We start from the raw sequence: 23639 nt of genomic DNA on the forward strand, positions 1-23639 counted from the left end.
TACATCTTACAGCTTCAGATTTTAGTCCTGATTATAATATGTCAAGGGCAGTGTTTGTTGCAAGGTTTGACTTGGTTCTTCTGTGTGTATACCCTCTACATAATACCATTCCATATTTTTTCCCACTCACTGTATTTGTAGAAAGTACTTCTTATCATTACCACTTACTATATTGTCTCTTCATTTGTTATACAGTATTTATGCCTTGCACTGTACATTATTCATAGTTCCATTGAGCTTTTTGTGACTCTTTGCTGAAGCATCTAATTCCTTTCATGCACAAGTTTGATTTTGTGCACTGAATGAGACAGAAGATACACAAGAAAAGATAGTGAGAATTTAATTAGACTATAACAAATACGTACACAGGAGGAACAATTTGAAGTTATATAGGCAGCTTTCAGCCTGGAGTTTCTTGATATATTAGAATGTGGGATTGTGAAAGCTTGTTTATGAAAAAAGTTTTGCAAAGTCAGTGAAGTTAGAGAAATCTTCTAAATAATTTAAAATAATTATCAGAATCCTATCACACTTGAAATTCCACTATAAATGAGTAAGGAACTTATAGTTGCCTAATACAAGATCTGTAGGACTTAGTTGTGGATATACCCAGTATTAGTAGTCATCGTTCACATTGATTGGTGATTGAAAGAGATTACGAGGTAAAACTTGTCAAAGGGTGCAGTTATTTCATCAGAGCTGAAGGATCTTCAAACAGAGCACTTGAGTTCCTTTCCAGTTTTTGGAGGGGTATATAGTAGTGAAACTTTTCCTTGAGTGTGGGTTTTCGGTGTTTTTTTTTTTTTCCTTAGTCTTCTTTTCTGATTTATTTGCCATTTTGCTTTATCTCTTTGATATGGCTGTTCTTTACTCCCTTTATTCCAGTCCGCTTGAGTTCTCCCTTGCCTTAACCCTCTGTTGAAAACTTACCTCCTTACAGTACCTGAGACTGCTCCCCACTAGATTCCATCCCATCCTCTCCTGCTGATCAGAATCCTATTAACAATAAGAAATCAGGAAAAAACCCAGCCTGTTTGCCTTCAGTTTTGTTACCACTGAAGACTGAGAGGTGAATTGTTGATGATGTCCTGCTCAGGTTCTGCAGCTGTGTTCTCAATCTGACTCACAACTTTTATGTTTGCTTGTGTTACTCCTGCATTCTGCTTCTGGCCATTCCTGAAGACGCAGTATTTATTAAATGGGCCTTCAGTTAGACTCAGTACTTAAGCTCTTACATGAAACTTTGTGGGATTGGAACAATCTTATTACAGACAGAGCTCGTGTGAACTAATGTGACAAGGATCTAAGCATAAAACTTGTATTTTTAGTAATTTACAGTGGCCAGATCTAAGTGAGTTTTTCAGTTTTTGCTTTACATAATCCAGGTTTCTAGAATAGTTCGGCAACAGAATTTTTCCAAACTTTTTCTTAGAATGGCTACATGTATTTTTTTATAAACATTTAAAAATAACGCAGTCTCAATCGGATATCAAGAAATAATAAAAACTGTAATGTACTGAACCCATGATCTTGGGTGGTCTTGAATTAAGTAGTCTTGAGAAGCCTTCCTACTGATACTGTTGGGCATAATAGAAAATACTAGATCAGGACAGTTTCAGAAGTCAGTTCTTAATTCTGTCACACTTGGGTTTGATTTCTGGAGAATATTAAAAAAAAATACATTATTTAAAATTGCATAAGTGAATATTGAAAAATAGCTCTTTATTTTTGTTCTTAGGTGGAAAAGAAGTAACAAACAAGGAGGAATTAAAAGGTGTTCAGTGGGCATCGTGGACCTGTGTTTCTGGCCTTGAAGTTAATGGCATCTGGCCCAAATATTCAGATATAAATGATATAAATTCTGTGGATGCAAATTTTATTGGGCAAGTTATGGTTACAGCTGATGATTATGGAATAGTAAAGCTCTTTCGATACCCATGTCTAAGAAAAGGTAGTACCTTTAAGTTCAATTATAAACATTTCTTTTTGAATTTTGCTTATTCAAGAAAAAGGTTTTAGAAAAGTGCATTTTTGGACACTTATATGATTTTCAATATTTATTCTTAGAAGTTTAGTTTGAGCTCAAAGGTGGAAAACAATAATAGGCTGGTGTATTGACAACTGTAATAGTAACAGTATTTTATTTGCCTTTGGAGTACAATAGCCCAAAGTTTTATATTTATTTAATTTGTAAAATAGTTCTTTTTTAAAAAAAATTTTAAAGAGAATTTCCAGAATTTTCTGAGATGATACAATATCTACCCTTTTATAAGATATGTATCTTCAAGTATTTCACCTTGGTCTTCAAGTAGTTTTCCTTCCTTCCTCTGGACCTGTGATGGAGATTTGGGCTAGGAAGTAGAAAAAATAACTCTACTAAATGATTAGAGGCAATAAATAAGTGAAGAGCAAATTGGTCCTGTAATCAGAGTATGCCACTGAATGGCACTTCAAGTTTAAAAACTTTGAACACATTTTTCCTCAAAATTTTACTAGCAATAAGGACAAATGTTATGTGAAATTTTTAAAACTGAAGCCTAAAGCAAGGTATATAATTTTCAAGTTTACTGTTCAGGACGGAGTGAACAGAGAAGAGATGTTTATCTTTTTAGATGAGAAAGGCTTCATTTTTTCAGAGCTGTTTGAAGACCTCCGTTCTAGACACCATTCAAGTTAATAAACTGTAACAAATTGTCAATAGCAGAGATCTCTGTCTTCAAGCTGGTAACATGATGGTAATCAGGGAAATCTGTGAAATGTTCCCTAGTTTTTAAGAAGAATCCTCTTAACTAGAAGGTTTGCCTGGGGACTAGATAAAATCTGTAAGTTTTGAAAGAGGAAACAAGAAGTTGCACTGTGGCATCATTGCAGTTTGCAGCATTGCATGTTTGATGCTGGCTTCAACTGCATGATCTTCATGATGGATCTTAGGATATGTCTTCAAGCAATGTGTGCTTAAAGAATTTTTTTGTTTTTAAAATGGACGATATTCCTCCATACCTTTTTCAACTCTTTTTGTAAAAGGTGATATTAAAAAAACATTTCATTTCAATCTTTCAATTTTTGTTTTTAAAGTGATAAGGCTTTTATCAGTAATATCTTAATTAAACTATTACTTTTATAAGGGTTGCTCAATAGGTTTTCCTAAGGTGCTTCTGAAACATTTATTCCACATATATTCAAAGAGATTTTTATTCTTGTTCTAGGAGCAAAGTTTAAAAAATATCTTGGTCATTCTGCTCATGTGACAAATGTCAGATGGTCACATGATCACCAGTGGGTTGTTTCCATTGGGGGAGCTGATCATTCTGTTTTTCAGTGGAAATTTGTCCCTGACCGGAAGTTGAAGGATTCTCTTCATATAGCACCCCAAGGTAAGTAACTTTTAAAAAAAAAAAAAAAAAAAAAAAAAAAGGGGGTGCGAGGAGGGGAGGCTAAAAGTGAAGTAAAATTCTATGCAAGTATAGAAATAAATATTCAAAATTGTCAGTCTGTACAAAATTGTTGTTCTTCACTTTGCAGCTGCCTGAAGTACCTGATAGCATTGCCTAATGCTTGTTCATACCCTGTATGCTCAGTCTAGCAAGATTGTGGGGAAAAAAATCACCACTGTGTTAAAAGGAAAATTTAAAAATTTGGATCATAGATAGGAATTTATGAATTCTGTACGTATCCTCTTTTACTAAATTCTCAACAACTGGATGCCCACATGTCACTGGAAAAAAAAGATGTATATTTAGATGATAATTTAAGCATTGTAATTGATTTTTTAAATTATTTTTTTAAAGCAGACTATAGGTGTTTAATATTTTTTTCCACCAGTGACTAATACAGCAATTATTCTCATGACTGAGTTTCCCAAAATCAAACAATTAACTGAATGCCTCACTTGGAAATTCCTAAAGGAATTTAGAGAGTCCTTTGGGGAAATAAATACATAGAGTTACAATGAAATAGGCTGTTTCACCCTTTAATTGTTCAGATCAAATTAAGATGTATCAGTGCAGACCCAGCTAATAGGTAAATGAATGCTGATTCAGTGCTGGCCTTGTCAGTGCCAAATACGGAAAGAAGCAACAGTTCATCTCCTTGATGAAGCCTCCAAAAAGCCTTTAACTGGTTTGATCCTTCATAATATGAATTAATTTTCAACAACTTATTTCCTATGACCCAAATTTATCATTAGCTACTGCTTCCTAAGATAAAATTTCTATATATTAAGTGTTGTTTAGATTCCTTGTTCCTGGATGTATAACCTTACTTCTAGCTATCTGACAGCATGTGCGACATTCATCTGTTTTGTCACACTATTAGTAATTGTCCTGTCAATGGATTTTCTAACTCCATAATCTGCTACCTTTATCAATATCAGTATTGTTTTTCTCTAGATCATTGAGAAAAATGTTAAGGAGTATAGCTCCAAAGATTGCACTTTGTTGATGTTTCTAGAAACATTTCTTACTGAGTGGTGATTCTCTTTGCAGTTACATTTTGAGATCTTTTAAAATCCACTTATTTTCTAGACTGATTTTGTGTCTGGTTTCTTAATCAAAAAATGTGCAACATTCAATCAAAGGTTGCAGAAAGATCAGCCAGGACATTCTTTTCAGTTTCTGTTGGAATGAAACTGTGCTACAACATTGTCTGGCTTTCCCCAGGTGTAAACCAGAAAAATTAAACGACTACTCTTTTCTCCACAGTCACCAAAAATTTTACCACTTCCTTCCCATATATGATTTTTTTTTTTCTTTCCCTAATCTACCTGAAGAATTGCTACTTACCTCAATGGCTCACTTAACCATAAGTTTCTCTTTGGAGCTCTTCACTTCTCTTGTTAGTTTTCTGCAAGTCTTACTTTCTGCTTTATACTCATTACTTCATTCTCTTCTTTCTTCCTTTTCTCCTAACATTAATGTTCATGAAATTATTTTAATGAATGAAAACTAACTTGTTCCCAAAACCAAAAAAATGATCATACTTACAAGTTGGCTTATTTCTACTGTATCAGCAGAATTGAGCCTGTGAGCCTGTCAATTATTAGCAGTTTATATTGTAGTTAATATCAGCATTGATTATCAAATCAGAAACATTAAGTAGTTACTTAAAATACTTACTGGTTTGTAATTTGGGTTGCTTCATTTTCTTTTTCTGTTTTCTTGATGGCAGAGAGTCTAGTTGATTCTAATAGTGATGAATCAGATTCAGATCAGTCTGATGTTCCAGAGCTGGACTCTGAAATTGAACAGGAGACACAAATCACCTATCGTCGACAGGTAAAAATTTTAGTTTTAATGGCAGTTGGAATGCTTCCCAGGGTTTAAGTTGGTCTTTTATGAAGACCTGTTGGAATCTGAAAACTGGGGAGACAGAGCTGAGCAGAAACTGACCAAAACCTTTAGAATTGTTATTATCTGATGCATGCAAAATATTAAGATACAATAGGGAAAAAAAAAGTGATTACAGGTATTCCCAGCATGTTCTATTGGAGTTTTGATTGTAATTAAAAAACAGGTTACACTATACAATAACCAGCTACAGTTATTGGAGATTTTTTTCAATTATGTCAGTATAACATTTTTGTGGGTGATAAATGTGGCTGAATTCTCAGAAACATGCTTTTCTTATGAATCTCTTAACTTAGAAGTGTGCTCTTTCTTAAAGGTTTACAAAGAAGATCTACCTCAACTTAAAGAGCAATGCAAAGAAAAAAGAAAAAGTGCAGCTTCTAAGAGACGAGAGCGAGCTCCAGGGAACAGTATAAGATTACATTTTGTTCATGGGTATGAAAACTAGGATTCTTTAAAATATACAAGCAGAGTGTGTTTTGTAGATTGTTGCTTACAATTTAATAATCTGATAAAAGAATTTTAGGTCAGTAATTTGTAATTTACTGTTTTTATTTATTTCTGTAAAAATAAATTTACCCTAAATTAATAGAAAGCTTTAATGCCAAGCTAGACTAATTCTGAACATGAATTGTGAAGTGAATTTGCACTGAAACTTTAGCTGATACTCATTATTTGAATAGAGGTGACTAAATATAATATTTGGCTATCACCCATATTTTTCAGTATCTGGAAAGTAATAGTTCTCTTTTTAGTATTTTGGAAGCTACAACAGAAACTTGGTATAGTTGAAGATGAGTGGGTTCTGTTCTAAGTGGTGTTTCTATCAGTGTTTTATAAAAAAAAAATAAATAAACTGTTTGTACCTAATCTGAAACAATTTACATGATCCTCTGTTAGTTTAGGAATCAAATTTAATTCTTAATAGGTCCTGTAAGTGTGTTAAAATTCAGTTTCATTCTCTTTTTGGTCTTAATTTGAGTAACAAAACTCAGATGCATCTGAAATCTTATGGTTTCATCTTTAGGATTGGTAGTCTCACATAACTCTTCATAAGTGAAGACTTTTTCATCAGGACAAAGATGTGATGTTTTAAAGCAAACTGGCAGTAGATGTTACTACATTAGAAAAATAATCCAAAATATAAATTCTCTTGATACAAAGAAAAAGCAAAGCCTTTATTAAATTAATTGGAAATCAGGTAATATTGTCTTTTCCTTTCAAAAGCTACCTCTTTGCAGGAATACAACTTCTTTTTAGAGATAACTAAATACAGAGCTAAGTTACTGATACTGTCTATCTTTATAATGACACAAATAATTTTAGAAGGGCTCCACGTGGAATGCTTAATAAATTAACTGGCTAAGAATAGTTAATCATTCAACTTGGCAATTTTGTCTCTAGAAGACATGGAGTCTGAGGAATAGCTTTGGAAATAATGACAACTGGGAAGCTTGGTACAGAGTTGGTTTTTTATTTCTAATTTTGACACTCCAGCATTCTCAGTTGAAGATTTTTATATCTGTGTAGAAAATGCATTAAGATGGGTAGCTGTATATAGTCTTTAAAACTTGGTCTAAGAATCAAACCAAATGATCCTGAAGAAGATGTAGCACAAGCAAGGGCCCTGGATCTTTGGGATTATTGTTATTTCCTTCACAACAGAAGTGAAGCTTGACCAGAATATCCAGGAATGACCAGAAGTAGAATGTCCAGTTGAGTTCTGTCTGGTTACCCAGTGGGCATCAAGGAAACTAATGAAGAATCCATGCTGAACAACAGATTTTTCTCAATGTCCAGGCTGTTAACTTTAAAGTGACCCACATCCAAGTGAGTAATAGGCATATTCTCTGATTCAGGAAGTCTGCTTTGCTTCATCTTTCTTTAGCTGCAATGGAAATGTCTTGGATGTTCCTTGAAAGTGTAAAAAGTGGTGCTTTTTTGAACTAGGGGAATAGGAAGCTCTTTTTCCTTTCTTTGTTTTTGAGCACGTTGGTTTTGTGTTTTGAATTTGTCAACTGCCTTGAAAGATGAACTTTTAAAAATCTCTTCATATCCTGTAAGAAATCTTTTAATCTCTGTTTACTTCCTGTTTTGGAAGGAGATAACAACCATAATGCTGAGTATATGAACCAGCCACTGACTATTACGAATGAAAAAGCAACTTCTATTAACAGGTTAATCTTCAAGTATATCTTTCTCTAAGAGATCTGATACAGTCATTATCAGAAACATGTTATTGAAGTGATGTACTAGTTTGGCCTCTTTTTGACTATTTCTGCATTTTCTTTCTGCCATGTCTTTGACAGTGGTGGTGGTTCAGAAACATAAAAAGGATACATCTTTTAAGATATTTCTCAGACTCAATGCTTATAATACGTTCTTTTTGCTGGCAGGGAATAAGGATGCAAATATACTTATGTCCTGTATTCTCACAAAGCTATACTGCTAGTCTCACAAGAATGATTTTTTTAATTTATTTTATTTTATTTTTGGGTTTCTTTTTTTTAATATTCAAAGGATTTAAGCAAAATCTAGTTTGAGTTCCAGGATATTCATTGAACTGAGCTTATCAAAAGATGAAATTTAGTTACAGTTTCAAGATGACATGGGATTTCTCATGCTCTTAAATGAGACTCTTATGACACCTTGCATGGATTCCTACCAGAGGGCTACAAATACCTACAAATAGCATCTGAAGGGAGTAGACTATGAGTGAGTCCTGTTGAGAAAACACTATTGCTATGTGAAACTATTAAAAAAAACCCCAACCCCCAAACTCTACCTTTCTGCTAAAGACTCTGACCTCAACCATGTTTATTTTGATATTTGGTTCTTCTGGAGATTTTTGGGGGAGGGTTGCACTACATTTGGAAATTTCCTATACGTACTTTGAAGAGTAACATACAAATTTTGAAACACTCACAGATTCGGACAAACTATGGCCATTGACTCCTTTCCCAGAGCGGACACTACTTGTAATTTTGCCACTTTGTTGGCTATAGATGTGTAACTTGCAACTGTGGGTGGGATCCAGGTTCAGGTTAAAGAATTTACAATTGTGTGCCTAAAAGTAGGTGGGTTTATGTGTATATTTAAACTTCCGTCACAGTCAATGGAGATCCAGTCAGTGGACCATAAGGAATGATTTGGCTCGAGTAAAATTAAATGCTGACTGGTGAGTCAGCTGAGTAGCCCTGCAGGTTCCATTGACTGTATTGAGTAAAACACTGTTGATTAAAATATAGGTATTAATGTATCTAACACACATGTGAACACCTACGTTTACATGTCTTAATCTCAAACTGAATCCAGTTCCTGCTCTTCGTGACCTTGGTAATGGCAAATTTTTTTGCTTACATAGTGTTGAGGTGTAGCTATCTTTTCTTCTGAAAGTTACTGTCATGTTAATTTGAATCAGTCTTGCATTGATGGTTTGATTAGCTGTTGCTGAAGACCACTTGAAAACATCGGCTACTGCAGAATGCAGTGTTATATTTATTGTGCCTTTTTATATATTACCCAGAAACTGTGATGCAGAGCTTGCTTTCGTTATTATTTAGTTTCTGGTTGCTAATCAAGATGCCTTATAAATTATTTGTGTGGTTTGTTTTCTGCATGTGAAGAAATTGTTTCTCTTCATGCTTTTTCTGAGATTAGCTAATAATCTCAGTTCTAAATTGGTTTAACACTACAGAGATATAAGTATTTTGGAACTGTGTAGCATATTCTCAGGGAATGATCTTCTACACTGAAACATGCTTCTTTTCATCTCTGCTTAGACTGTCTAAGCTTGATCCTTCTGGTGAAAATTTCCTATATAGTCAGGGAGTTAATAAACTGGCAAATGGGAAAGACCACTTGTGTTTATCTGGGTTACAAAATGTCTTTCATTGCACTCCTTAATGCTTTGGGAAAATATGTTTTATTTTAATAGTAAACAACTGGTTGTACACTTTTTTAAATAACTGGAGGAAGTGAACTAAAATCCAATCTTCTGATCATAAAAAGTTATAGATATGAGTAATAAGAACTATTTTCCTGAATCCTAGATACGTTTTGGATGTTTTGGGTAGTCCTGTGATATATGGCATTAATGTACTCAGTTTCACTATGCTTAGGCTATATAGGCAATTGTCAAGAGCTGGGAAAATTCTGAATTTCTGGGTTGCAGGTGGAAAGATCTGGGTCCCTTTTGCTGTATTAATGCTTTTCACTTTTATAGGTGACTACTAAGCTTGTAAGAAATTGCTCAATGTCCAGTATTTCTAAATCATTATTTCTTTCAGCATAGGTATTTTCATAGCTGCTTTTAAAAATATTGTCATTTAGGGTGCATAGTCAATATTTCTTTTATTATTCTGTGCTTGCAAAGGAAATTCAGTATTTTTAACAGAGCACAGTGCAGAGTGAAGCACAGGAAAATGATGTCTGAGCAACGATAGGTCCAGATACCTCCTTTGGCACTGCGCCTGCCTTTATAATCCCTGCCTCTCGCTGAATGTTGTCGTTAAACTGTCGATGTTGCATACCGTGATAGGTTATTTTTCTTTTCTTTACTGTAGGTAACAGTAGTGGCTGGACATCAAAGAAGGGTGCGGCCAGGCAGGGCAAGCAGGCAGCACTTTGAGTCAGGCAGAAATCCGCTTCAAAACATCTGCTGATGTTGCTGCTGGGGGAAGTTGTTAGTGAAGGATAAGGGTATAGGGAGTGAAGCATGACTGAAGAGTCTGCACCTGTACTGTGAATCTAAATTGTTGGTCACTTTGAAAAGAGCAGGGAGCAGATGTGTAGCTGAGCCTCAGACCTAACGTAAAGAGAGATTTTTCTAGAGACCTTGAAGGGACAGTAACTCAGGAGACACAGAAAAGTTGCTGGGTTGGGACCAAACCTGAAGTTAAGAACCTGCCTGTGAGTACCAATCTAAACAGTGGATTGGAGGGAGACTTATTGAAAAGCTTTTATTTCTATGCTGTCACAATTTTTGCTGGTTTAAGAAGTTCACTTTGCTTGTCATAATCTAATGAGACCCAGCTTTGGGTATCAGTATCACAGTACAGTATCGCAGACAGTACAAAACTGGGAGGAGTGGCTGGTACACCTGATGGCTGTGCTGCCATCAAGAGGGACCTGGACAGGCTAGAGAACTGGGCCAGGAGGAATCTCGTGAACTTCAGAAAGGGGAAATGCAGCGTTCTGCATCTGGGGAGGAATGGACCTGGACCATCTGCTGGTCTGTTTAAAAACTTTGTGAGATGATTTTAGCAATTTTTCTCTAATCACATATGATCTGACATAAGTACCATTGCGTGTAGTGTAGATGAGCCCAAGGAAATACAGCGTGTTCAAACCTGCTTCAGGTACGTGCTATGGTGGTTTCCAGTAATGCATAGTTCTAGTATTTGTGAACGTGGACCCATGGCTGGAGTTTTCAGAATAGTATTCATTAAACTAAAGTTGGTCAACTGCCTTAAAGTTTCTTTACTTGACCAGTGCATATGGTTGCACTGTGTATGCAAGGAAAGCTATATATAATTTTATGAATTTTTTTTTCCTACCTGGACTGCATAATTTCTGTGTTACTTAAACCTTTTAAGTGTCTCATATGCAGTAATTGTCTTAATGCTATTCCATTCATTTTGTGTATGACACTTAGTGGTATGTGTACAGATGCATCTTTGTCTTACTTGATAATTGAAAGACCTGCACTGTTGCAAAAAGATCCTGCATTTGTTTTCTTCTTAAAAATAATGTAATTTGTTCTGATGATACAGGCTTTTATTTAAGCAAAGGAATTAATATAATGAGAAGTGTAACATAGACATTAGAGATTTATGTTAGTTTGCAGTTTCTGATGGGGAAAGTTTAGTTGTTTTGTTTGCCAAGAGTGACTTGCTGATCATCTTCAGGGCTTTTTTTCAGCTAGTTCAATTAGAAGTTGGGTGCAAAACCACTTAGGTAGAACCTTATGATCCATAAATAAAGAGAAGTCATGGCCAATTCATACACATTCAAGTGTCATTCGCTTCCTGTAAATTTAACTATATCTTTAGGAATGTAAACAGGTTTTGCCTGCATCTTTGTAAAATAATTAAAAAGTTGATTTAGTGAAGATCTGTGAGAACAGAAGAAGGAACAGAAAGAGGTTAGCTAGGGAATTAATACCATAGAAACAGGATGTGTCAGGAGTATATGGAGTATTGCTTATATCAGAAGAAAGGAAGGAATGAATTTAAGTTATGCATTTTTAAATGTTACCTCCCTTGACTGCCAAGGATGGCATTATTAAAAACACTAATATAAAACTTGCTTGCTTGTTCAATGTTTTTTAGGTTTCTGAGCCCTTAAATTACTTCTGAAAGTAGAACCCTAGCCTTTTTTAAAATGCCACCTTTGTTTTTTATGGGGTGCTGAATCTTAATCGCATCTAGGAAGAAATGTGTATACTGTGATAGTGCATACAGACCTCAGTTGGGAATTGGCCTACTCATGCCAGTTGCTCTATCAGTACAGCAAGGAGACAGGTTTTCCTTCAGAAAAGAAATTGATCTGGGAGAACATTTGGGCATTTATTTTCTGTTAGCAATTTTCCAGAAATTTTCAGTTTTATGATACCTGTGTTGTCCACATTCTTGTGGAAACATTTGCTGCCTGATTTTTGAACAGTAAAAGAAAATGTCCAAAGTATTAGTTTTGGCTATTTTATTTAATTGCATGTCGCATGCCCAAATTCTCCATGTAGTCTGGAAAAATTACTATTACTTCCTCTTCTAAACTAATTGTGGAGAGTAACTATTAAATAGTAGCCACTTTCAAACTAGTGCTAAATAATGTAATAATGTAGTAATGTAATGCTGAATAATGTAATAATGTAATAATGCAATAATGCCTGAATAGTAAATGCAATTGATAAATTGGTGTTCCTTTGAGAAGATATGTTAAGAATCTTAAAACACCAAGACAGTAATTGGTAAGTAATCTGAGTTGTCACATGTGCAAAATGCATCTTGCATAATTTTATCTCAAAGTTTCAGTATATCTGGTTATGACCTTGATGAACAAACTTTTTTTTTCTTTAATTAGTTACAGAGGTTACGACTGTCGAAGCAATTTATTTTACACTCAGACGGGTGAAATTGTATACCATGTTGCAGCAGTGGGAGTGGTGTACAATCGACAGCAGAACACCCAGCGCTTTTATCTAGGTCATGATGATGACATTCTTTGCCTTGCTATTCATCCCTTAAAGGACTATGTGGCAACAGGCCAGGTAGGATGTATGTTTATCTGCAATAAGAATCTGAAGTTGTTACTCCTGAATTTAGAAAAGACTATTTTGGAGGAAAGAAGTGCAGTCTACATTTATTCTGGTGAAGGACTGTATTTCTGTTGCAGATGGAATCATGTTAAAAAAACTGCAACACAAGTGGTTTTTTCCAGTTCTTTATATTAATTCTGATAAGTCTTTTTTTATTTAAGAAGAGATTCATATTTTATATGCAGCATTATGTTGCTTCTTCATGATAATAAGTGGAGGAAATGTGCAATTAAATTATATTTATTTATTTTTTTTAGTATCTTAGTTGTAAAGTTAGCTATGTTCTTATTACATTCATGTATTATTACATAACATGAAGTTAGCAGTTATTAGTCTGGCATTTCAGTTTCATGCATTGTGTTTTTCGTTATCACCTACAGCCAAAGTATTTACAGTTTGTACATGCAACACAGATATGTATATTGCTAAAGTATTTATAATAGTCCATATTATCTTTTGCCAGACAGTAATTTTAGGTAATTTTTTTTCACTTGTGTTTTCTGACAAACGTATCGTCCCATAAATGTTCGTACACCAGGTCCTGAAGGTTTGATTTGATGTTTCAGGGTGGTGGTGGTGTTTTTATTATTATTACTATATAATAAATTGGAGAACATACGAACAGAGATTTTTTTTTTTTTTTAATAGAAATAAACCAGAAATAGATTCTAGTTTTCTTGAGTCCTACCCCCGGTCTTAAACGCAGGAGAGTGTTCTTCTGGTTTTGCAGCCCTTTTTTGGGTGCTGAGGTGCAAAATCTTTGGAATAGCAAATAAACTTGTAAATATTGACTAATAATGCTTGTACATAGTTGAAAAGAATAAGCTATTTTCCATTTCTTACCAAGTTCTAGTTACCTACATCAGTGTTATTCTAGTGGAGATTACTCCACAGGTATTAGTGCATTATAATCTGACTTGCAGGCACTTGTAGTGACACCAGAAACCAACAGAAGTCACCTTGATTTCGTAAACACAGAATAGCTTACATATACTAGCAATAAAAATACCCTTTTATTTTTAGACGGGGAATGATTGATAGAGAATTGATGCCACAGTGCAATCAATTAAGGGCTTTGCCCTGCTCCCCCCCCCGCAAGAACTCTAGTAATTGTGATTACTGTGACTAATTCTTTGGAGAGAAGAAAGAGACAGCTGGGGAGTGGTATTGGTGAAGCAGGAGAAGGAGGAATATACTGCTGGCCAGACAGAACTAATATGAGGAAAATTTTATCGTTGTAAAATTTTTCAAATACTTTTTAAAGTATTTGTCAATATTATACTTTTAAACAACTGTGTGAAGTAACTGAGGGGAAAAAAAAAGTTATAAATATGTATACTTTCAGGTTGGCCGAGATTCCTCAATACACATTTGGGATACAGAAACAATAAAACCACTCTCAGTATTAAAGGGCTATCACCAGTACGGTGTTTGTGCTGTTGATTTTTCAGGTAATAAGTATTTATTTATTTATTTACAATTCTTTTCTGTATGAAAATACAGCTTTTCAGTTCTAATGAGCGATTGGGAATTCCTTTACACTGAGGATTTTGTATTTAAAATATTCTCCAGTGATCAATGTCATATGAGAGAGGCTGTCTGAAAGTGATCATTTGTTAAAAAGAGCTCCTGTGTAGCCTTGCACATCAGGAAGTGCAAGAAAAGGTTCTGTGCTGTTCAGTAGCTGAGCTGATCACTTTGGAATTTCTTTGGGTTGTATGAGGCAGACGCACAGATCTTGAGTGTTGTGTCTCCATTACAACTGTGTAAGCAAATTTATTAGGTGTGCACTTTTTAAAAAAAATTAAATCCTGCAAGCCAGTTGGGTAGCATAGTGATAAATTCAAAAAGTCCTGTTATGGAGTTGTTCTGGGCAGAAACCCAGCCTCTCTCTCCACCTTATACTGACATAAGAGACTGTCAGTTAAATCTGTTGAGGTTTTTCCACCCCATACGTTGAATTCCTGTAATAATGTTAAATTTCCTCTTCTCCACTGGCTTCTTTTGATTCTTTAATATTTTGGTTGTACTAGATAGAATCTCTGACCTCATAGTGAAGATGTGCAATCACAAAGATGTGGGGTCTTTGATGTTTCTTACCTTTTTTTGGTTCTCCTTTTTCAAGACGAGAATCTCATTTCCCAAATTCTGGCATGGATGCATAGCAATTTCAAAGATGGATGCATGTCAGAAAGTCATTGATCACAAGCACAAATAACTTCTTTCTTGGAGGTTAATATGGGATACATGTCAGAGCTTCTCAAAGACTTCACACTATTACTAAGTTTAAGGATATTTCATTAGCTTCATGGTATTGCTTCAATGCTTTCCTGTTTAGAAATGAACAGGGATTTTCAAAGTGAACAGAAAATTCTCACAGTACAACCTGTGATGAAGTTTTTTGTGCAATTGTGTCATCAACTAGCTGAACAAAGGATTTGGTACAAACACAGAGGGTAATTTAAAGTCCTAAACTCCATCCAACTGGCCATCAAGTTTAAAAGCAAACATCGACAGACGTGCCTCTAAGCACACGTCATATGATTATTTACCTGTTTGTACATTCTTCTTACCATATTTGTGAAGTTATAGTATTCTTTAATGTGGTTTGTTATTATTGCAACATAATGTTATCTGTCTACTCTCTTAATCATAAATTTCTTTTCTAGCGGATGGAAAACGATTGGCTTCTGTTGGAATAGATGACAATCACACTATTGTACTCTGGGATTGGAAGAAAGGAGAAAAGCTTTCAGCAGTAAGGTAGGAATTTTTATTTTAAAATTTGTACCTAGATTTACTCTGAACTGACAGTAAGCACAATGTATTTATTAAAGAATAACAGTTCTCTAATAAATTAGCAGTTTCTATCACTTAAGTGATACAGGCAATAACATTTAGCACAGCCTTAAAACTTTCTTTGGAAGAAAAAACTGAAGCTGTGATAGAGTCAGCAAGAATTATTACAGTGACAGCTCAACTGGTGAAGAAAGAAGACATAGAAGACAAAGTTTATTTACATTTATTTGATGTGTACTGAAGTAATTTCTTTAAAACTTACTCCATGCACTTCTGTTGGCCCTCCCAGAGATAGTGATGTATGCTCTGCTTTTCAGATCTTTTTCATCCCAGGTCATATCTGTCTGGGGATAGTGGTTTGCAGTTGTTTTCCTCAGTTCCCTTTTCTTCAGGGTTCTTTCCTTTTCCTTTCTGAGTCCTGAGCAGCCTGATCTAACTTTGAAGTTAGCTCTGCTTTGAACAGGAAGTTGGACTAAATAACCTCCAAAGGTTAAATATTTTGGAAGTTTCTTTGAAAATCTGTGCAGATTTTCATATATGTTTATTAAATAGATTTTTAATCTACAAGATGATAGAATCTTATTTCTAACGCTGAGGAATGTTTTTGAGACCTTTGATTTTGTTGTTTCTAAGGATCTATTGCTTTAAATAGAGCAGTAATGAGAGTGGGTTTTTCCCCACTCTGTTGGGATTCAGTATGTATACTCTAAATATTGATCTAGGTAGGTTTGAAAGGGATTTATTATTCTCTAAGGATACAATTTAAAAAGTATCAACTTCCTTTCTATCCATTAAGTTCATTATTGCTCTTCAATGACATTTAATCTCATTTTCTTTTTAAACACGCTTTGAGTTTCTTATCTACTGAGGAATGAAAATCCCAAATAGATGATGTAGATAAAGAGTACTCCCTTCCCAGTTATTTGTTAGAAGCCCAGTTAGTAGTTAGCTTGATTTCTTTGAAGATACTGGTTTGGGCCTTTCATTTATCTGCTTTTCACGTGATTTTTTTTTTTTTTAGCCTTTTTTTGGGTGGGTTTTTCTTTTTTTTTTTTTTTTTTAACCCCCTTCTCTCTGAACCCACCAACCTCACTTAATTCTTTTTTTAATCCCAATTTAACCAGATTATAATGGAGTGTTTTTCCTCCTACCTACTCAGAGGAATTGAATAGAATTTTTGAGAGCAGCATCTATACTTTGAAGATAACAGTGTGAGTTTGGAAAGAAATTAGTTCATGCTTCTTGCTACTAGTTCATTTAGTGGTCTTAAAATGACAGAGGTAAAATATTATTGCCATTCTTGAACAGGGGGCAAAAATTAGGGATTAGAGGCTTTTCTACATTTAAAAGAAGAAAATCCGTCTAGTAAGCATTTCTTTCCTTGCATAGGTAGCAAACAAAGTTGAAAGCTGTTTTTCAAACTATAAGACTGAAGCAAGGCCTTGGTTTTATAGAAGCATAGTAAGAAATCAACAAAAAGTTTTAATGGTTTTAGAAACAACTGCAATTTCCATTTAAAATTGATATAGCAGCATGTATTTTATTCTAACAAGAACAATAGAAAAATTACACTTTAAATTACACTTTAAAGTTGTAAACTTAATGCAAATATATATTCTTTTGCAAAGAAAATGCCACCTGCTGGATTTCTGAAGTAACATTATTACTTAAACTGAAGGGTAATGAAAATAGACCAGGACTCAGCATGTTAGTTCCTAGGCTTTCTTCCTCCTCATTAGAAATTATGTTAATGATTTGGAAGTAATTGTTAGCAAGATAGAAAAGGTGTACATTAGCAAAAAAAATTACAAATCAAAACCTATTTAAATATATGAATAGTTATATTTTTATTTCAAATATTTTGCTTTGTGTTTCAGGGGAAGCAAAGATAAGATTTTTGTTGTTAAGATTAATCCTTATATGCCTGATAAATTGATTACAGTTGGAATTAAACACATGAAATTCTGGCGTAGAGCAGGTAAGGAAACTTCTCAGAATTACAGCATTTCCTGTTACTTAAAGTATAAATATTACATCTGTTATAGTATGTTTCATGCATTAAAGGCAAATGTTTTCTCTGTATATGTAAGTTAGCTTTGCCTCAGTGGAAATAATGTTAATTGGCATTATGGTAGTAGTGGAATTTCTTTTTAAGATCAATTTACTTGTGAGCTAGAGCTACACAAGTAGAAAGGACTCTGGATTTCCTCCTACCTGTTTTTCTACCTAATAATAATATAGCACATCTGAAAATGTTACAGAGCTACTTTAAAATCATAGAACAGTTTTTGGAAGAAGGACCTTTAGAACGTGTATGTTATAAACAGGCACAAATATAAATAAATTTAAGTTTATAAAAATCCACATAGAAAAATTCAAAGTACCTGAAGAGGATACATGTGCCAGTTGAGACCTGTTTGTTTAGGCACCTCTGAACTTAGCAATTAAAACCCAAGATAAATCAGCTTACTTTGTCTGCTTGAAAAATTTTGAAGGGTGAAAAATCCATTCCCTGATATTAGTGTGAACTTCATTGTTTCAAACCTCAAAATGTATATAAAGACATATGTGCTAGAGAAGACTAGCTGATCTGCTAAGAATGTTCTAATTATTCATGCAGAATTTATGCACATCAACTCACGTGAGTCCCTGGTAAAGATTAATTATGGAGACAAAAGTCTGTGATGAAAAAAAGGACACTAGTTTTCTCAGTTCTGGCTCCAACAGAAATTAATCAAGATTGCCTGAGAGCAAGCTGATGAAATCTATATAAATTATTAATTTTAACAATTGTGCTTGCTATCTATAGAAAGAACAAAGTGTATCGAAATATTTACTGAATAAATCACTATAAACTCTTTAGAAAGAAATCTTAATTATGATAAAAGCCTGGAGATGGTGATTTTGAATAAAGAAATGATATAGTTTAAAAATGCCTCTCTTCCCTCTGGCATTGCTCAGTCAGCAGGAATCAAATTTCTCTAACGCTACAGCCCATCTGTGCAAAACTGCAGTGGCATGCTAGCAGGGCAGTCACCGTGAAACACACTTAGCAGTGTTCATGCGAGGAGTGAAGTATTGGTACACCTTAACAAAAGCCAAGTCTCTGAAATCTGTACTAGAGCAGGTGCACTTGATAGAAGAAGTGGCACCTCAGTATATGCTTTGGACTAAATTTTCGTCAGTGCCACGTGATGGCAGAGAGGTTGAGAGACCTTGCCTCTGTAAGTACGAGAACAGTATGAAGTGTCAGATCCTGAGGGGCTTCTGTGTTATTCCACATGAAGTTTCTGTGATGTCCTAGACAGAAGTTACTATGTGTTTTACCTGTCAAATGATTTTAGATATGGTATTTTAAATAATTTTAAAATTTATATAGCTGTGATATTTCTGTTATCCAGAGGCTGATATAGCAAGCCTCTAAAATAAATTTCTAAAATACAATTAGAAATCCTCTCACAGAAAACATGTCGTCAAAAGGATGAGATGTCAAGTTTTTAACTTTTTTTTTCTTTCAAGTTAATTTCATTAGGAGTTTCTGTGAAATGTGTGGTAGATGTTAAGTTTTTTGTTTAGATGCAAGTTTACAAATGTGCTTTGTATGTCTGTGTGGATATATGTACATAATTAAATCCAGATTCAAGTAGTAAGTTAAAAGTAAGGTTTTTTTCTTGAAAGATGCAAAATAGTACAGAAATCTACTTTGTGAGAACTCTTCTTGGCCTCAAGTTTTTGGGGAGCGTTGGTGAACCAGAAGAAAAGCACTTGTGGCTCTGGGTAAGGCTGTATAGTTTTTGGAAAATAATTCTAAGCAAACATCCGACTTTTTTTTTGTTTGAACAGGCGGAGGCCTAATTGGCCGAAAGGGCTGCATAGGTGCTTTGGGAAGAACTGATACAATGATGTGTGCAGTGTATGGCTGGACTGAAGAGATGGCGTTCTCTGGAACTTCCACGGGGGATGTGTGTATTTGGAGAGATGTGTTTCTCATAAAAACTGTCAAAGCACATGATGGTCCTGTGTTCAGCATGCACGCATTGGAAAAAGTAAATAAACTGCTCATTGTTTTTTGATGTCTGGACAAAAAAAGTCTATGAAATTAGGCCTTTCCCAAACTCAGGAATCCATGACTTTATTTCCATTACAGAAAAGCCTTACGAGGTCGAGATTCAAAATAGTTTTATGCATGTCTCTAATTCTTGTTATGTAGCATGCTGTTTTTCAAACCTTTGTGGTCCCGTGACATTTTATTCAGTAATTTTCATGACCTCTTACAAAAGAAATAATAGTAACTTATGATAAGTAAAAGTTCTTTTTAATTTAAGCATCCATAGCTTTAATGGAATATGTGAGAATATGGAATATTGTGAGAGAGGAAGATAGTACTCTTACTATTTTGTGCTGTAATTACCGTCTACAAGTAAGAAGCATTCAATCTGTAGATCACTAAGTACTCTCTCCTGATTCTTCACTTCTTTTTGACTCAGGAAAGCCTTTAAGCATGTGCTTAAATGTGAATGGGTGTTCCAGTTAGATTACTTGAATGTTTGAGGTTATGTATATGTGTTTTGCTAGGTTAGACCAAATTACTCCACCTTCTCATATTTGAGTTTCAGTATAGTAGCTTTGGACAAAGCATGTGTTACTCGTATTGCAAGAACTAAGTTCTCCAAAGGAAAGTACTAATGATTTCAGTATTAAGTGTACCTGTTGCTTCATTAAATAGCTATAAATAATTTTTGAAGACCAAATAGCACAAATATGCATATATTTGAAAATATTAAGCACTAATAAATTTTTTTGAGTGGTACTAAGTTTGGCTTGGAGTAATGAGGTAAAATGTCAAAAGGATATTGAGGCTAAATATGAAGAAAAGCATCTTAGTATGCCAGTTGAATTATTTTTCTAGTGTGGTAGTAGCTTATTGCTTAGAACTTTTAAATCCAGCCTGTGTATATGGGCTGTACACAACTGTGCTGCCTTTGTCAGGAGGAGAATTCAATCATTTTGTTGCTCCTGATCCTTTCATCTCTGACATCTGTAGTTTTGTGCATTACAGTGTTGTGTATTGTCAGTATTGACAGAAATCACCGAAAAGTTAAGAAAAGATAATAATTGATTATAACTTGTGATTTTTGTCTTTGTCTTGTTTGTTTGTTTGTTTTTTGTTTTTCTTCCCCAGGGATTTGTCACTGGAGGAAAGGATGGAGTAGTAGCTCTCTGGGATGATACCTTTGAACGTTGTCTCAAAACCTATGCATGTTTGTTTTTTGTTTTTCTTCCCCAGGGATTTGTCACTGGAGGAAAGGATGGAGTAGTAGCTCTCTGGGATGATACCTTTGAACGTTGTCTCAAAACCTATGCCATCAAAAGGGCTGCTTTGGCCCCTGGGTCTAAAGGTAACACAGACTTTATCCTATTTTTTATTCTATTTAAAATACTTTCTTTAGAAAACTCTTTATGTGGAATAGCTTTCCCCAATAGGAGAAAATCCACATTTGACATAATGAATATTAAAAATTACTTTTTTAAGGGTTTATTGATTCTAAATAAATAATCTTTCTGTTGGGAGGAGAATGGTATGTTGTAGTGTCTGCACATTTGGTGAGTGCAGATCGTAATATTTACCATAAGATCTCCCTGAATTTATTGATTTAACCTTGAGTCTGTTACCACCCAGGTGATTTTTTTTTTTTTTTTTTCCCCAAAGTGGCAGCCAAAAAGCCTATTGTATTTCTAATCATGAAGTAACTTGTCTGATCTTTTTTGTTTGGAGGAGAAATGGAATTCAGAATTGTGGTTAGTTTTGAAAGGCATTAGTACATTTTATTACTTAATTTTCTGTAAATGCATATGTCTTTTGAAATGATTTAAGAACATTTTCATTCCTATTATTCCTATTTCTACTGTTTATTCTTGATCTTAGTGCTGTTTTTTGGTTTTTCCTATTTGACATTCTGGATAGCCTTTTCTCCCCACCTCTGCCCCTTAAAATTACATTTGCTGTGTTCTAATGTCTATGGTTTGATTTTCAAAAATCATGAATGGAAACACCCATTAACTAAAACATTCTACTACAGAGTATCTCATTCTGTATCTGTTTAATACAAAGCTAGTTTAGTTTTGGTACCTTCAATGTAGTAGTGTAATTGATACTTCACATGCACATTTCTTCAATAAGATTGCCAACGAGTCAGGCTGATTAAACTTCAGAGATACTCAGTTGAGAAAAAAGCTTGGTGCCAGTTGGGTAATTGCTAAATACTCTCAAATGAATCCAAATATGTAAATTCCTCCATGCAGGAATATGTTTTTACTCATTTACTGCTGAGTATCTTTTTCTACAGTGAGAGTGTAATGTGCATATGTGTGAAAAATCCTCTTTAAGGCATACTTGAGAATCTTCTGTCTTCTAACATTTTCATGTTCTAGGTCTCCTCTTAGAAGATAATCCTTCTATACGTGCCATATCTTTAGGACATGGTCATATTTTAGTGGGTACAAAGAATGGTGAAATATTGGAGGTGGATAAAAGTGGACCAATAACTCTGCTGGTTCAGGTACATGTTAAATATCAGTCAAATGTTCCATACCACAAACACTATTTTATTTTTCAAAGACTGTTGTGAAATAACAAGCATTTTAATTACTAGTGAAGTTAGTGAGTGTTGTGGTTTAACCCCAGCGGATAACTAAGCACCACACAGCCGCTTGCTCACACCCCCTCTCCCCCCAGTGGGATGGGGAGAAGGATGGAAAAAACAAACTTGTGGGTTGAGATAAAGACAGTTTAATAGGATAACAAAGGAAGAGAGTAGCAATAATAATAGTAATAATAATAAAAAACCACAAGTGATAGACCAATGCAGTTGCTTACCACATGCAGAAGGAAAAAAATAACCATCCAATGTCTAGTCTGTTTCCAAACAATGATCCTGCCTCCCTGCTAGCTTCCCCAGTTATATCCGGAGCATGGCATTATATGGTATGGAATGGAATATCCCTTTGGCCAGTCTGGGCCAGGCTGTGCTCTCCCAGCTTCTTGTGCACCTGGCAGGGCGTGGGAAGCTGAAAATTCCTTGACTTGGTGCAAACACTACAACTACCTAGCAACAACTGAAAACACTGGTGTGTTATCAACATTGTTCTCATACTAAATCCAAAACACAGCACTATACCAGCCACTAGGAAGAAGATTAACTCCATCTCAGCCAAAACCAGGACAGCGAGTTACTATCACTTCATAGATTTTTTTAATGCTAGGCTAGACCATTATGACTCTTTGAGCAAAACAGATCACAGAATTTAATGTACTAATTTGTTCAACAAGTTCATCCTTTCAAACAGACCAAGATCATATTTCTGTTTAAAAAAAAAAAAAAAAAAGTGTGTGAAACAGTGGATCCTCCACCAAATTCCTATTAACTTTTTCTGAGTACTAATTACTCTTACTATTTTCAAAAGTTCTCCTTGATGTTTATTTTTAGTTTTTATTGGTAGTTATGTAAAAAACATTTTAGTTTTCTTCGCCATACCAAACAGACTGCATTTCCTAAGCCTGACTACAAAACAGATTGTTTTTACATTGTATCGTCATGTGATTTTCTTTCATAATTAAATACAAATCTGTGGATCTTTAATTCACGCTCCTGAGTGGCCAATGCAATATGTAAAGAGCTAGATTTTTTTAAAAAGAATATATTAGAATCTAAGGTAAATAAATAAAAAATCTAGATCATAGAACCATAGAATAGTTTGGGTTGGAAAGGACCTCCAAAGATCATTTAGTCCAACTCCCCTGTAATGAGCAGGGACATCTTCAACTAGATCAAGTTGCTCGGAGTCTTGTCAAACCTGACCTTGAATGGAGCATCTACCACCTCTCTGGGCAACCTGTGCCAGTGTCTCACCACCCTCATAGTAAAAATTTTTTTCCTTATTAGTCTGAATCTACCCTCCTTCATCTTAACGCCATAACCCCTCATCCTATCTCTCCACGCCCTTGTAAACAGTCCCTCTCCAGCTTTCTTGTAGGCTCCCTTCAGTACTGGAAGGCTGCAATAAGGTCTTCCTGGAACCTTCTCTTCTCCAGGCTGGACAACGCCAACTCTCTCAGCCTGTCCTCATAGGCAAGATGTTCTAGCCCTCTCATCATCTTCGTGGCCCTCTGGACTCGT

The 23639-nt window shown here is 34.8% G+C and overlaps 1 protein-coding gene across 3 annotated transcripts in view; it reads left to right on the forward strand.

The window, feature by feature from the left end:
- The window catches only part of EML5 (EMAP like 5), a 108478-nt gene that overhangs the window by 41076 nt on the left and 43763 nt on the right, over positions 1-23639 (forward strand). For all 3 annotated transcript variants that reach the window (XM_075753732.1, XM_075753733.1, XM_075753734.1), the window contains exons 10-20: positions 1739-1951; positions 3207-3374; positions 5167-5273; positions 5662-5780; positions 12429-12615; positions 14009-14114; positions 15333-15426; positions 17340-17440; positions 19306-19508; positions 20750-20861; positions 21895-22022. In XM_075753732.1, the coding sequence (XP_075609847.1) occupies positions 1739-1951; positions 3207-3374; positions 5167-5273; positions 5662-5780; positions 12429-12615; positions 14009-14114; positions 15333-15426; positions 17340-17440; positions 19306-19508; positions 20750-20861; positions 21895-22022 (1538 nt within the window). The remainder of the gene's footprint in view (positions 1-1738; positions 1952-3206; positions 3375-5166; positions 5274-5661; positions 5781-12428; positions 12616-14008; positions 14115-15332; positions 15427-17339; positions 17441-19305; positions 19509-20749; positions 20862-21894; positions 22023-23639) is intronic.

The sequence above is a fragment of the Balearica regulorum genome, chromosome 5, assembly GCF_011004875.1.
Source record: "Balearica regulorum gibbericeps isolate bBalReg1 chromosome 5, bBalReg1.pri, whole genome shotgun sequence".
NCBI lineage: Eukaryota > Metazoa > Chordata > Aves > Gruiformes > Gruidae > Balearica > Balearica regulorum.